The 15,917-nt window shown below is 40.5% G+C and overlaps 1 protein-coding gene across 3 annotated transcripts in view; it reads left to right on the top strand.

The window, feature by feature from the left end:
* LOC141153742 (cytosolic phospholipase A2 delta-like) overlaps window positions 1-15,917 on the top strand; it is a 98,227-nt gene that overhangs the window by 33,226 nt on the left and 49,084 nt on the right. For all 3 annotated transcript variants that reach the window (XR_012247347.1, XR_012247346.1, XM_073638838.1), the window contains exons 11-19: window positions 3,096-3,231; window positions 4,554-4,690; window positions 6,353-6,575; window positions 8,685-8,802; window positions 9,607-9,744; window positions 12,128-12,235; window positions 12,353-12,547; window positions 12,801-12,967; window positions 13,891-14,074. Coding sequence is in view for 1 of the 3 variants with exons in the window: in XM_073638838.1 (XP_073494939.1) it covers window positions 3,096-3,231; window positions 4,554-4,690; window positions 6,353-6,575; window positions 8,685-8,802; window positions 9,607-9,744; window positions 12,128-12,235; window positions 12,353-12,547; window positions 12,801-12,967; window positions 13,891-14,074 (1,406 nt within the window). In the remaining 2 variants the exon portion in view is untranslated. The remainder of the gene's footprint in view (window positions 1-3,095; window positions 3,232-4,553; window positions 4,691-6,352; window positions 6,576-8,684; window positions 8,803-9,606; window positions 9,745-12,127; window positions 12,236-12,352; window positions 12,548-12,800; window positions 12,968-13,890; window positions 14,075-15,917) is intronic.

The following is a 15,917-nucleotide window of genomic DNA, read 5'->3' as shown; positions in this document are numbered from 1 at the left end:
TACGTTTCTAACTGCTAAATTCCCCGTTCATCAAGCTGTAGTGTGACGGGTAACCTTTTTGTTGGGAATACATATTAATAAAGCTAGATCTGTGATGCTGAGTCACTACTCACAGACAAACCATGAGACAGGTTATTCAGGAGGTCCGCAGTCAGAGACCAGGAGGGCTCGTAGTACTGAGGGGCAATACAAAGGCATGGCCAAGTAACAGTCTGGGGTCCAATTCCAGGAGGGAACGGCAATATAAAGGGATAAGAAAAACGGATAGTCAGAGGCCAAGTTCGGGGTCAGGTACGTGAGGTTAGAAAGTGTCAAGAGCAAAAGGGATAACACACGAATAGTCATAACAAATCTAAGGTCCGGTAACAAGATCAGGAAATCAAACACAGAGGAAAGCTACAGCTGACAATGGTCTGCTCATAACCAGCCAGCTAAATAGCTAGTAAATTATCAAGAATGGGAGGCACCTAGGGGAACGCCCGCAGGCTAGACCAGATTGAGCAGCTGGACTTCTCAATCAAAATGCTGACAGTCCAGCACACCCCAGCCTCAGATTGGACGACTGGACCGTCACTCACAGTACTAACAGTCTAGCACACTCCAGATCCTATAGGGCGGCTGAGCTGTCACTCACAGCGTCCCTAGGCCACAGTGAATGATAAAACCATGTCAGATCACTGTGATTATGAAAAGTTATTCCGCTGTCTAATATACATAATGTTTACACTCCTCCTCATTTTTAGCTACTTGTTGACGGTCAGTGAATGACATACAGAAGCATTAAATCCTTACATATTTTGTCATGTTCTGAGCTAACAGAAAAAAAGCTAAGATAGGATGCTCGGAGGGTTAATACTTCTGGTCAGAAGCAAGATTTAAACACCGAAAAAATGGAGGCTCGCTATAATAAGTTGGGCAATGTTTAGGCACAACTCAACTGCGATGCCTTTCCTTGTTGGTCACAAGGCTCAGCGGAGATTGCAAAGAACCGATTGGTAGCTTGGAAAAGGATTTCCACTAAACAAGACTTCAGCGCAAATGATCCAGATGAAAGAAGTGGAAGAGATCCATAAACATGTCAAACACAATGATAAAGTTTAATGAAAGTGGTCTCACGAAAAAAACAATACGTTTTGAACCACTGTGGGCTCCTTTGTCAAACTCAAAGAGACATTGTAGGTATATGCATCTTTGAGCTTGACAGTGGAGATCCCAGTACTCTGAAACGCGTTGTTTTTTTTAGAGCACTCTCCATAAACGTTACCATTGTGTGTGACGTTTTCATGGATATCTTTCACTTCTTTCATCTGGAACGTTTGCACGCTGCACAAATCTCTCTGGTAAGTTGCTACAATGCATCAGTCTACAGTCCAGATTATTTAGGGTATAAAAATGACTTAAATATAGGCTGAATAAAAACGTACTACACCTGATGGTTGAATTTTTTGCCATTTGGGATACTTTACGTCCCAATTCATTAAGATTGTCATTTTGTTGGCCAGTCTTAATGACAGGTGCCCTGGAATAACATGTCAAATTCATTAAGAGGCGCACACCTTTTAATGAATTTGGCGCATCTTACAACTAGCATCAGAAATGTTACTTCAGTCACTGGCTGGCGTACATTTCCTGCGTAATTTATGCCACATTTGTGGTGCAAATTATGATGAATTTCACCACACCCTGTCCCACCATAGCTTCGCCAACTTTTGCAGAGCTGGCCGGGACGGGGATAAAAATGACGAAAGTTGCAACATTTTTTTTCAAGTTGCACAAAACTTTAGTGACATTCCAAGCAATTTTATGTCAGAAATAATTTGGGCCTTGGTGTTTTTTTTTTGTGTCCGCCAGCAGAATAAGTCACACCCAAAATCATAAGGTGAGCTTGATCTTGCTACTAAAATCAATAGTGACCAACTGCCTGTTTTGGAACCCACTCTTGGCTATAGGGTTTACAATGTTAGGGTGCAGTCAGATGGCTTAATATATTTCTATGCAGATGTCACGCTTGGGTTGGAAGAGCTGCCGGCCAGTCCGAGCATTGCGTTCCGATCTCTGTACGAGTTATACAGCCGTCTGACTGCTCCCTTAGGCAAAAGCTCCTTCTTTGAAGATTATGTCAGGGACCATCATAGCAATTCTCATTTGTAAATCCTGATTGGAGAGCTGTCACGGGGATACTGTGACAGAGAGGGGCCTGAAGACCGCAGTTTCTGGTTTCATGAAATCCTGCACTGGTTAGAAGTACATCACCATCTTATTAAACAGTGCAGTTTTTTTCCTTGCTAGCGGTGCAAGGGTCAATCTGTTCAGTTGAGGCTCCTGGAGCATTCCTACCTGAATTGTCTCAGCTGTTCAGTGTTGGCCACTCCCCTCTGCTATATATACTCACCTCTGGCACTTAGGAATTGCCAGTGTTAGTTGCTGCTTGGTTCTGGAGTTGTAGGTGTAGTAGTGGTTGGAGTTGGCGTTTGGAGATTTGTTCAGAAGACTGTTGCTTGGCGTTTGTTTGTGTGCACATCCTCATCCTCTCCTATTTAGTTTCACCTTCCTTTAACTCCCCTGTGTTCCACTCTGTTGTTTGGTGAGTGTATTTTGTATAGTTGGTATTTACATTTATCTCTGACGATCTTCCCTTGTCTGTCTGGTTAGTGTATTCCTATACATTGCTGCTTCCCACTACCCTGGGTTGGAGAGGGGACAAATAAGGGTTGATATAGGAGCATAGCAAGGCACGTGAACCTGGCATCTGCACCCTCAGGAGTAATCCGGGGGTCAGGGATAGACTTGGGCTCCCCTAGTTTTATATATCATAGCATCAGAGTAAAGGTGCAATATACACCAGATGATGGAAGAATTTGCATTATTAGAAGAATCAGTTGTACGGTGATCTTTATAAATTTTGCACATGTAAAGTTTTTGCTTGCCAATTGTAAATTCACCTAAGTAATTCACAATTGACGCTCTTTCATTACACAGGGGTCACATAGAAGTAATTCTTCCCTAATACAAGAGATGTTAAACAGTATAATGTATCTCTAGAAGTATAATCACTTTCAACTGATATTTTCTTACATATATTTATGTATCTTCAGCCCAGAAAAGCTTGATGTGAGATTGGGGTTTGACTTATGTGATAAAGAGAAAATATTCCTTCAAAAACGCCAAAGAAGGGTAGCTGACACATTGAAAAAAGTTCTGCAGTTGGAAGAAGATTTGGCAGGTGAAGAGGTAAGGATCATGTAAAATTAAATCATTTCTCCAGTCTTACCCTTGCTTAGGAGAATGTGACCCAGTCTCTGTGTGATAGTTGTTTTATATTCTTCCTTTACTTACCTTATTACCACTCTTGGTGTAATCGAGAGCAGCGTTCCTTCTCCTGACTTCACATATATAAATAAAAATTGCATTTGAAAATGCACCTGTCTAGGGACAGTGAGAGCAATGATACTGGGGTCCTGAGGACTATGATTACACAGAACTGATAAAAGGAGTTTGTCAGGAGCTGATAGGGATGAGGAGGGAGGTGAATAACTAACTGCTGTATAGAAATCAATGGGTTGGAGAGATATGACTAGGATGTTAGGTGTTAACTTCTCTCTTGGAATCTAACTACTGCGCACTCTCGGCAAGGGTCTAGGCAGGCACTGGTGGTCAAACTCCATGGATATAAGTTGTATACTATGTAAGATAAACTCTCTTATTTCAGAATAACTTACATAGATAACAGGGCATTTGAAAAGGCACACAGTTCAGGACAGCAAGAGTCATGATTAGAAGAACTACACTGGAAGCTGCTTATGTAGGAGACTTGTGACTTTGCAAGTTTTATAACAGCAGCTTGTCAGGGGCAAAGGGGGAGGGAGGTGAGCAGATAACTGCTGTAATAAAATCAATGGGCTGGAGAAAGGTGGGTGGTATGGTAGGAGTTAACTCCTTTCCTGGAATGTAAGTACAGTACACATCTGGCCAGGGTCTTGTGGTAAATCTCTTCGGAAACCAGCTGTACACTATGTAAAATAAAAGCAGGAGAATGACAGCAGCTAGAAAAAGTAAGTCAATTGCAAACTTGCTTTTTTTCAAGCTGTCTACCTTAACAACTTGAGAAAAATACACACATTGTGCTGATAGCAAAAATAAAGTATATTGTAATGTCACACCGAAGGAGTAATACAGTAATGTGTGTGCACAGGGATAGTGAAAACAGTGAGGTTACAGCAGACAGATGACGTCAGAGCAGAAATGATAGTGCCTCCAATCACGTCACTGCAGAAGGCTAATGCACACAGTGATGTCAGATGTAACGTTATGTCACACAACAAACATAGTGGATATAGTTCTGACCTTGCACAGACATAATAATTGCAATAATGCAACAGCAACAAGATAATGCACATAGCGATGTAACAAGACAGATATAATAATAATCACTGTGATAGTCCTAACCAAGGTGCAGATGTAGTGTTAGGAAATCGCATTATATGCGTTCAGTGGCAGGGGGTGATCATCAGCGAAAGGAAAACTGTTAACTTTTCCCGGTTTTTGTTTTGCAGATTCCAGTTGTGGCGATCATGGCTACAGGTGGCGGAGCCCGAGCTATGGCCTGTCTGTACAGTCATTTGTGTGGACTACAGAACATGGATCTGTTAGACTGTGTTACATACATAGCGAGCGCTTCTGGTTCCACATGGTAAGAAATGTCCTTAGTAGAGTATTTTATGGTAAAACGTGCATAATTTTTATTTCCAATGTTTATTTGAACATATGCTAGAATTTGCAATCATGGGCACTAACATAAGAGCACCAGCTGGTACTGAAAATGGGAACTCCAGAATGCTGAAAACACAGAATTTCCAGAAATAAGGTGCTCTTTTTCTATTCTTGGAAAAAGATCAAGAACCATGCCTTGGAATTTAGCAAGTTCTGAGGAAATATATTTAAAAAAATGTACACATGGGAAACCCGGGTGCTCGAAACTTGTGTACAGTGAACGAAGGCCACACAGCTTCCCGGTAGTATGTCTCACACCTCCATGTGCTACTGTACACACTAACCTGGAAGCCTGCGCTAGCGCCAACGTCACATTAATAGGCACCGGCAAATTACAGGACTTTGCTCTTAGTAGGGCACAGCAAAGTGCGCTTGTGCTTCAATTGCACATATACAAGATTGGCAGGGATCTGTGGATGATGTAGAAGGCGTTATCCTCATTCATCATGGCAGGAAGACGGTAATTCCGCCAATAGAGGAGGTGCAAACCAATCACCACCGACTTTGGGCCAGCCCGCGCTGATTAGCGCATGGCGCTGAAGGCGAATAAAAGGTATATACCCTAAGGTATTGTGGGCTTATATTCAGGTTGATGGACTGCGGTAATAGAGCAATTAAAGGTGGTGGCTTTAGTTTATATTGGGAAAACTTGGTGACAGTTTCCTTTAAGTGTGAATTCAGACATCTCTGGGGTTTTCATAAATTTTGCTGCCAATTTGCAGTAAATCTGCCGCAAAATCCCCATGTGCTATACATGAATTTTTGCAACTCCTTGCATCGCAATGGGTGAAATATGCAGTCTGCAACATAATAGGCATTCTGCAGGTGTGAAAATTTCAGCAGGCTCTTATATCTGCACAAGAGAAATCGATTTAGTTTGGATTCAATTTTGAAAACGTTATACTGTAATTCTTGCAAAAAGAAAAATTAAAAAAATTGTAAAAGCCACTGTATAAACATCACTTTTGGATACAGCTTTAGGCTCTTTGCACATTTTGCCTTTTTGTGTGCAATTATCATTCGCAACCAATCCTGAAAAGTGTGAATTTGATGCGAGACTACACGGCAACTTGTGTTGTGCAACACTGATATCGACGTGTAATCACAAGTACTGATCTCCTATGGTGTCGCGTTGCGACCTGGGGCAAAAATGGAAGCAGGCTTTTTAGACGGGCTGCACTTTGGGAAGGAAGAGCCTTGGGATTCCAGAAGGGTTTTTTTTAAAATACCAACGCATTTCTGCGCCTCACCGGCGCCTTTTTCTGTTACAGGTCGAATTTGGAAACACATGCAAACTGTGACAGTTGCATGTGTTTCCAAATGTGTTGGATTTCTGTCACTGGTTGCCAGTCGCACGGAACTCACTTGCCGTAGAATTCTACAACTTCTCTGCAATGTTTTTTATGGCAAAATCACAGCTCTAAAACAGTTGGGCAACTGCAAGTTGTAGGCAACTTGCACCGACGCTTTTGGTTCTATCTAAGAATTGCTGTTGCAAGACATGTCACCATGTAGCCCGAGTTTAATTTTCTTTCTTTAGCTTCTTGGCCATTTTCTTAACAGTACATTACCTTTCTATTAGGACCACAAGTAAACTGTATGAGGATCCTAACTGGTCACACAACAAGCTGTCTGAAGCCATACACAATATAAAGAAGAACGTGACAAAACACAAGTTGAATACTTTTTCAGTGGATCGTATAAAGTACTATCACAAGGAGTTCCAGCAGGTTGCCGAGGATGGTCAGAAACCCTCATTTACCGACCTCTGGGGACTCATGCTTGAATCAATGTGGTACAATGGGGTAAGAAATGTGAATTTTATAAGTCACGTGGGCTATGTATTCTCATGCAAAATAACCAAAATCTGTTCTGATGTTACTTTTGCTTAAATCAATTTGGAATTCGTGGTTAGATTGTTCAGGAACTGAAAAATGGGACTAATGCAGACAATGAATATGTCACATAATGGAAACACACAGCGTTTAAAAGACCCCACCAATGATCACTGGGTGTGCAATAAGTTGTCTGCCATTTTAACAGAATTTTGCATGGTTAAAATATGGTGGAGCTGAAAATCTATTGCAGCATGCTTGTTCTGGAAAAGGAGATGAGCTTGGGAAAAGATCACAGGTTACAATTATTCACATGATTGGATTAGTTTTATGGAAATGAGCAACTTAAAAAAGTTTAGGTCACACTAACGAGAATCTTTAAGCATGCAAAAATTGATATATACCTTTTAAATCAAGAATGACTTCTTTAGAAAAGAAGAACAGTAACACGTAGAGGAGATCAGATATATTTGATATGTTTAGACTATAGAGCGATTGCAAAATTACATTGATATCAGTTTGCTTTTGTTATAAGTTGCGGTTTTATTGCTTTTTTCTTTTTTTTTTCCTTTTTTTTTCCTTTTTGTTTTGTATTTTCTTAATCTTTTTTTTTTTCCTTTTTTTTCCATTGTTTTGTATTTTTTCTTTTCTTTTATATTTTTTTTTCTTCATTGCTTTTTTATATTGCTTTGAGGTATCATGAAACCAACTGACCAAGACAGAATTTAGAAGTATAGAAAAAAGGTTTTGCACTAGCACTATGTTTGTTAACTTCCAAGCTGCAAACTCAAGGGCACCTTTGCAAAAGTGCAGACTAGTAAAACCAGTAAAAGTCCAATGTAAAAAGTTAGAGATGCGCTAAGAAGTAGATCCAAAACTTTTGGTATGCTGATCCTTTTGTTCGCTCCAAATTGGAGCGAACAAAAGGATCAGCATACCAAAAGTTTGAGAATTTAGCAGTAAATCGAGAATCTTTAAGTATGTAAATGTTTATATATATACTTTTTAAATCAAGAATGACTTTAGAAATGAAGAACAGCAACACATAGAGGAGATAACAAATATTTGATATGTTTAGGCTATACAACGATTGTACAATTACATTGATAATCTATCAGTTTGCTTTGTTACAAGTAGCGGTATTATTGCTTTTTTTTTGTTTATTTTTTTTTTCTTTCCTTTTTTGTTTTGTATTTTTTCTTTTTTATTGTATGTTTTTCTTTTCTTTTTTTTTCTTTATTGCTTTGAGGTGTCTTGGAGCCAATTGACCAAAACAGAATTTAGAAGATAACCCCATTTTATGGGTATGCTTACACTTGGCCGATTTGTTGCTGAAATTCTGGCATAATGGCTAATTCAGACACTCGTTTTTCGCGTATGAGTTCTATCCGTGTTTTTCCCAGATATAATTCGTACCTAGTGTAGTCTATGGGGCTGATCACAAGTCCAATTTTCTTTTACGGACTGGGTGTTCTGAGCAAAATTGTAGCGACAAGTCTGATATTGATCCGAGTATCGAATCAATAACCTATGGGTCCATGTAAAAAAAAAAACAGATGCCATCTGAGTGCTGCCCGTTTTTCATGAACTACTAGATAGAAGGTAGAGAAACTTTTTTTTTTTTCGCATCCGAGAAAAACTGATAAAACTTGGATAAAAATCTGATGTAACTCTGAGCAAAATTAGTAATGAAACTAGTGGATGCCTGAATGAATCCTAACTGCAAATTATCTTTTCAGAGAGGAAGAGAACTAGAACTCTAGTGCCACCTACAACAATCCTAAAAGTCAATATTGACCCTTTAACGAGCCTTGTCACATGACTTAGGATAAAAGCCAAGACCAGAAACTCAATTTGCAGACACTGAGTTTTGGGGTACTGCCCCTCGTCAGTGCAAAGTGTCAATCCTAACTGAAATTCTATGCACATTGATTTCTGCAAAGTCCGTTTTGTTGTATGAGAAATTCACTGAAGTTTCTGCATCGGATCTGGCATGAGTCAGCAAGCAAGGAGCTTCAGCATATTCTGCAATACGTAACTTGCTTACATATTTCTCATTTCCTTGTTTTGTATTTCCAGAGAAATGAGAGCAGGCTTTCTGATCAGCAAGCAGCCTTGGACAACGGTCAGAATCCATTACCCATTTACCTTGCTCTTAATGTGAAGCAGAACACTATTAGCACGCTGGATTTTAAAGGTATCTACATTGCTGGACATCTATTGTACATCAAATATAAGAAACAATCAAAAAGCTCTTCTGCATGCTAGTAGCCAATCTTATTTATGAAAAACACAGCAACTCAATAGGCCAAAATTCACCCGAAAATGTTTCCTTTCTGCCTTGTACCTATGTGTGACTTGTCTTATCCTGAGGAGTTTTAATAGTGTAAAGCTCTGCTTATGAACCCCTTAAAGGGAATCTGTCACCAGGTTTTTGCTACCCCATCTGATGTAGGGGCAGAGACCCTGATTCCAGCAATGTGTCAACTGGGTGCAGCAGTTGTGATAGAATCACAGTTTTCTCTGGTGTAGATCTAGCAGAGCTCTGAATACTGAGCCCACACCACTGATTGGCAGCTGTGTACACTGTATATTGACAAAAGGGGCCAATCAGTGATAGGGGTGGAGTTACGCAGAGCATCAGGACAGGACGCATGAGAAACTTAGTCCTGTAGTGATAATCTCTTGCTGATAAAACACTGATTTTATTGAAACAACAGCACAGCCTAATAAGTGACACATCGCTAGAATCAGGTTCTCAGACTCTACACCGTGCTGCTCTCAGATTACATAGCAATAACCTGGTGACAGATTTTCTTTAAGAGTCAAAGAGGCCAACAGGATCCGTTAGATCCATCACAGTAATAATGGATTCCATTAGAAGACAAAATAATTGGAACAAGGCCTGGGGCACACAGTACAATGCCACAATAGCAGAAATGTTAATTAATTGAATATTAATAGATGCTGAAAATCAGTTTGTTAAATGTTGTAATTTCAGAGTGGTGTGAATTTACCCCCTATGAAGTTGGACTCCTCAAATATGGTGCCTCCATCCGAACAGAGGATTTTGGAAGTGAATTCTACATGGGTCGGCTGATGAAGAAACACCCAGAACCTCGTATTTGTTTTCTGCAAGGTAAGGCTTCATGCATTTGGCCATATTTTGATTCCATACAACTTTTGTGGTATGGTGCATTTCAGGGGTATTCCCAGCTCCAAGATCCTATCCCAATATGTAGTAGGTGTAATAATATTAGCAACTACTCCCAATTAGAAAGGTAGTATAGTTCTACTGATAACCTATGTTGCTTACCCCATGTGCAGGGCATTCCAGTAACTTACATATCCATGGTTACGATCACTCATATAGGGAGAGTTAGTTGCTACTGGTCATAACCATGGAAACCTAAGTTACTGCAATGCACATGGGGTAAGTGACATACCTTTTTATCAGGAGAACTATACTACATTTCTAATTGAATGTATTTGCTAATTTTATTATTACACCTACTACATATTGGGATAGGATCTTGGAGTTGGGAATACCCCTTTAATTATAAACCTACAGACTTCTATAGGGCCCCACATTACTCCTGCACCTGCCTCTGAGTCTAACAGAGGTTTGTATTGTGACATGCTCCATTGAATTATGTAGGTACTCTCACGTATATGGAGTTAACCCTTTAGTATAACACCGCACAGCTACACGATGGCTCCTTAGTATAGAGCCCCAGTGTCTCCCTGTACCGCTATACGGTGTCCTGCACTTAGTTGTGCTTTCTGCATGGCCTAATGTTTAGAATGGGACTTTTGTACTGATAATTGTACACATAATATAGGTGGGTAAATTAGTCAAGATAACTAAGAGTCTTGCGGAACCAAATAAATTAGTAGTTTTTTTAATTGTAACATATACTGTTTTATAACCTGTGTGCGCAGTGATGACCGCAGAGCTCATGTTGGAATTAAATTCTGTTGACATTGACTTTCTCATGTTTTTTTTCAAGCTAGAAGATTTGTCCTCAGAATTATTTTTCCTAGTTGGCCCTTGGAACTCCACTTAAAGGGGTTGTCCAGTGAAAACCAGCTATCCACTGTATAGGTGATAACTTACCAATCGGTGGACATTAGTCCGCTGGGACTTGCACCGATTGGCAAAATGGTGAATTACTATTTACCCCTGTTACAACATGGAGCATCAGATAGGATGCCGAAAAGCAGTTCCATCCATTCTCTATGGGGCTACTGGAAAAAGCCGAGCGCAGACTAGGGAATAAATGGAGCGGTGATCGGGCATGTGCTATGTTCCATTCTAATGGGCATAAAAAATGCCCCATTCTGCCAATGAGTGCAGGACCCAGCAGTCGGACCCCACCGATCAATAAGTTATCTAATAGGTGATAACTTGTTTTGGCTGGACAACCCCTTTAACTCCTTAGTGACCAATAGACATCTTTTTACTGACCTGCGATATAAGAGACTAGCGTTCCCCGACAGGTGACAATCCTGTAGCTGTCACCTGTACACTATAGCTGACAACTTGCTGCATCAGCCACAATTAGTGGTGGCACCGACCATAGATGTTTAATAGTGACTACAGCATCTATATGGTTAACAGAGTGTGGGGGTTCCCTCTTTAACCTCATCAGCACCCTGAGATCTTGATTGTGTGGTCCTGATGTTTGCCATGGCAGGTAACGGCCAAATAACGGCCTTAGAGTCTGCCCGTTATAGCGGCCTGTACAGAAGTTATCAAAATTCAGATAGTAAAAATAAACTTTTTAATTCTTGGCATGCCACTTTCCATTACTCCCTGAAAAGAACCTGAAGGGTTAATGAACTACCTGAAAGCAATTTTAAATACGCTGAGGGGTGCGGTTTTTAAAATGGTATGACTTTTGGGTGGTTTCCAACATATAGGACCCCAAAGTCACTTCAAAACTGAACAGGTCCCTATAAAAAAAAGTTTTGTAAATTTCCTTGAAAAAATGAAAAATTACTGCCACATTTTTAAACCTTCTAAAATGCTAACAAAATAACACAACACTTTACAAATGGTGCTGATGTAAAGCAGACACGAGGGAAATGTTATTTATTAATGTTTTTGTATGGTATGACAATCGGGATTAAAGGGATAATCATTCAAAGTTTGAAAATTGCAATTTTTAAAACATTTTTGTCAAATTTCTGATATTTTTATAAATAAACGCAAAACATATCAACCTAAATTTACCATTATTATAAAGTATAATGTGTCACAAAAAAACAGTCTTAAAATCAATGGGATATGTTGAAGCATTCCAGAGTTATTATTACATGAAGTGACACTGGTCAGATTTAAAAGAATTGGGGTTAATGACCAAATATAAATTAGAAATTGTGAATACCACCAAAGTGTAATATTTGATCACAGAAATGTGAGCTGTCAAATTATTATATATATATTTATTTATTTTATTTTTATTTTTTTGGCAATAGGATCCAAAATTCACAAATGTATTTTGCTTTTCCTTTCTTAGGTTTGTGGGGAAACGTTTTTTCCTTGAATTTAGTGGACACCTGGTATTTAACAGCCCAGCTGGATACCTTCTGGGACACTTGGGTTCAGGACAGAATTAAGGATATTGGTATATTTCTTTTTTATTCATATCTACTTTCTACATGCAGTAAATATACAGTAAGGTAAAGGTGATGATGAGGAAGGTGAACTGCAATCGTTTAATTGTCACTTTCTTCTTCCTAAGACAAAGAAGATATTCAGGTGAGGAGAGAATCTGCACACACGAGGACCCACCTGTTCACACCGTCTGGTACTTTCAGTCGCCTTTGGAAGGGGTTATTGACCAACAGACCCATAGATGGGGAGCAACAGAATTTCTTACAGGGACTTTACTTGCATAAAGATTATCATGAGCAACCTCAGTTCACAACATGGAAAGGTAATTCAGCACTTTAGGCTACGTTCCCACAATGAGTTTTTGGTGAATTTTTTTTAAGCTGTGTATTTTTGAAAAAATGCAAGTAACCTATTTTACATAACGGGTGCAGAAAATCTGCAACATCAAAAACTCACTAAAAGCTCATCGTGGAAACCTAGCTTTACACTGTCGTAATCATTGTCAAGCCGTAACTTCAAATATTGAGATGCCTGAAAATAATAATTATATTATTATTATTGCTTTTGTCTTTCAGATACCAATTTAGACAGTTTTCCGAATAAGCTGACACCACTTGCTGAAAATCTGTGTCTTGTAGATGCTGGTTATTTCATTAATGCCAGTTTTCCGCCTTTACTTAAACCAGAGAGAAAAGTGGACGTCATTATTTCTTTTGATTATACTCTAGACACCCCCCTTCAGGTTGGTAATTTTCACTTAGGGTACGAGCACACAGCATGTTTTAGATGTCGGGGTACTGCTGACTTTTCCCAGGTGAAGACGCAGTAAAACGCCGGCGGTAGTTTTCTTAAAGCAGCTCCACCCGCGGTTTTTCCTCTGCCAGCGGCTTTTACGCTATACTTTCCAGTATATAGAGTAAGCGACTTCCTGGCAGAAGCTTTCCGAAGAATGGACCGGTCATTTTTTTAAAACAGTTTCAAGGTTTCCAAACCTTCAAGCAGTTAAAAGAAGTGACATAGACGGAACATGGGCACAGCAATATCATTTTGACATTGCTGTGAATTATGTTCATCCTTTGCAGCGTTTTTTCACGGGCTTTCCAAGCGGAATCTGCCTGAAAAAGATGCCGAGTGCACACGTTAGGTGGGTAATTTTCAGCATTTTAGCAATGTTTAAGGGTATGTGCAGACAGACGTTTATTGAGGCGGTCAAAAACTTCGAAAGAAAAACGCTCTAGGAAACTCTCCTTTTTTGGAGGAGTTTTAAGGTTCATAAAGAGTTTTCTGATTGGTTTTGAAGAGTTTTTGAAGCATTTTGGAAGAGATTTTGCAGTCTTTTGATTGGACAATGCCTAGTTTGGAGTGAGTTCCAAAGAAGCAGCGTGTACTTTTTTTTTCTACCACTAGGCAGTTTTTAAAACCTGAAGCAAAAAAAAAAAAGAAACAAAAACCATTCAAAAGACTAAACATGTGAACAGCAAAATGGTTTTACAATAGAAATTAATAGGAAGAGTCTTTCAAGCGGTTTTTGGAGTGGGCCGCTAAAAAAACTCTGTGTGCACATAGCTTCATTAGACCAGATCGCGTTGCATTGCGGGAACCCAAATGGCGTTTATAATAATGTTATGGCAAGTTAATTGTTCACTTGCTCTTATCTGTTTGCAGTCGGTGGAACAGACTTGTAATTACTGCACTACACAAGGTATCGGATTCCCTAAGGTTTCGCTGAGTGAGGAGGAGAGGAAGACACACAAGGAGTGCTACGTCTTCAATGATGATAATAACGTTTGCCCTATCGTGCTTCACTTCCCTCTTGTGAATGACACTTTCAAAAAATTTAAGGAACCAGGTACGATCGCAACGGGACATTAACTGTTCTGATTTTACTCTCAGCAGTTTCCGAAGATACTTTTTAAAATTACAAGTAAGAGCAATTTGTGTAATATGGACAATATGGAGCAAGCATGGCTATTGGAAGAAGATGCCTGCATTCTGCTAGCACTGGCGAGTCACAAGAAATCAGATTTCCATTGCTAGTAATGTTGTATAGGGGTCCATAGATAAATCTCTATTTACTAGGGATGTGCAGATTGATTCGGAGAAGATCGAGCTTGAGTCCAATTTCCAGAAATTCTCAATTTCATGTGGATTCGAACATTTTGCAATTCGATTAGCAAAAAACAGCAACAAAAAAAAAAACACTTCCCCGGCACAATTTCTCACACTACTGAAGCAACAAAGAGCACTAACGTAATTTTGTGTTACCACACTCTCACAAGTAGAGTGTAAGCTCTTATGGTCAGTGGAGTCCTCACTCTCTCTCTCACCTGTTGAGTGTAAGTTCTTATGGTCAGCAGGGTCCTCTCTCTCTCACCTGTAGAGTGTAAGCTCTTATGGTCAGCAGGGTCCTCACTCTCTCGCTCTCCTGTAGAGTGTAAGCTCTTATGGTCAGCAGGGTCCTCTCTCTCTCACCTGTAGAGTGTAAGCTCTTATGGTCAGCAGGGTCCTCTCTCTCTCTCACCTGTAGAGTGTAAGCTCTTATGATCAGCAGGGTCCTCTCTCTCTCTCACCTGTAGAGTGTAAGCTCTTATGGTCAGTGGAGTCCTCACTCTCTCTCTCACCTGCTGAGTGTAAGTTCTTATGGTCAGTGGAGTCCTCTCTCTCTCTCCTGTAGAGTGTAAGCTCTTATGATCAGCAGGGTCCTCTCTCTCTCTCACCTGTAGAGTGTAAGCTCTTATGGTCAGTGGAGTCCTCACTCTCTCTCTCACCTGTAGAGTGTAAGCTCTTATGGTCAGCAGGGTCTGCTCTCTCTCACCTGTAGAGTGTAAGCTCTTATGGTCAGCAGGGTCCTCTCTCTCTCACCTGTAGAGTGCAAGCTCTAATGGTCAGCAGGGTCCTCTCTCTCTCACCTGTAGAGTATAAGCTCTTATGGTCAGCAGGGTCCTCTCTCTCTCACCTGTAGAGTGCAAGCTCTTATGGTCAGCAGGGTCTGCTCTCTCTCACCTGTAGAGTGTAAGCTCTTATGGTCAGCAGGGTCCTCTCTCTCTCACCTGTAGAGTGCAAGCTCTAATGGTCAGCAGGGTCCTCTCTCTCTCACCTGTAGAGTATAAGCTCTTATGGTCAGCAGGGTCCTCTCTCTCTCACCTGTAGAGTGCAAGCTCTTATGGTCAGCAGGGTCCTCTCTCTCTCACCTGTAGAGTATAAGCTCTTATGGTCAGCAGGGTCCTCTCTCTCTCACCTGTAGAGTGTAAGCTCTTATGGTCAGCAGGGTCCTCTTTCTCTCACCTGTAGAGTGCAAGTTCTTATGGTCAACAGGGTCCTCTCTCTCTCACCTGTAGAATGTAAGCTCTTATGGTCAGTGGGGTCCTCTCTCTCTCACCTGTAGAGTGTAAGCTATTATGGTCAGCAGGGTCCTCACTCTCTCGCTCTCCTGTAGAGTGTAAGCTCTTATGATCAGCAGGGTCCTCTCTCTCTTACCTGTAGAGTGTAAGCTCTTATGGTCAGCGGGGTCCTCACTTTCTCTCTCTCCTGTAGAGTGTAAGCTCTTATGATCAGCGGGGTTCTCACTCTCTCGCTCTCCTGTAGAGTGTTATCTCTTATGGTCAGTAGGGTCTTCGCTCTCTCTCACCTGTAGAGTGTAAGCTCTTATGGTCAAAGGCGTCCTCTCTCTCTTGCTCTCCTGTATAGTGTAA

The sequence above is a fragment of the Phyllobates terribilis genome, unplaced genomic scaffold (genome assembly GCF_046119375.1).
Source record: "Phyllobates terribilis strain yellow unplaced genomic scaffold, ASM4611937v1 Scaffold_7__3_contigs__length_470593459, whole genome shotgun sequence".
NCBI classification, from domain to species: domain Eukaryota; kingdom Metazoa; phylum Chordata; class Amphibia; order Anura; family Dendrobatidae; genus Phyllobates; species Phyllobates terribilis.
The sequence above is the reverse complement of the archived record's forward strand: the minus strand, read 5'-3'. Positions and strand labels throughout refer to the sequence as shown.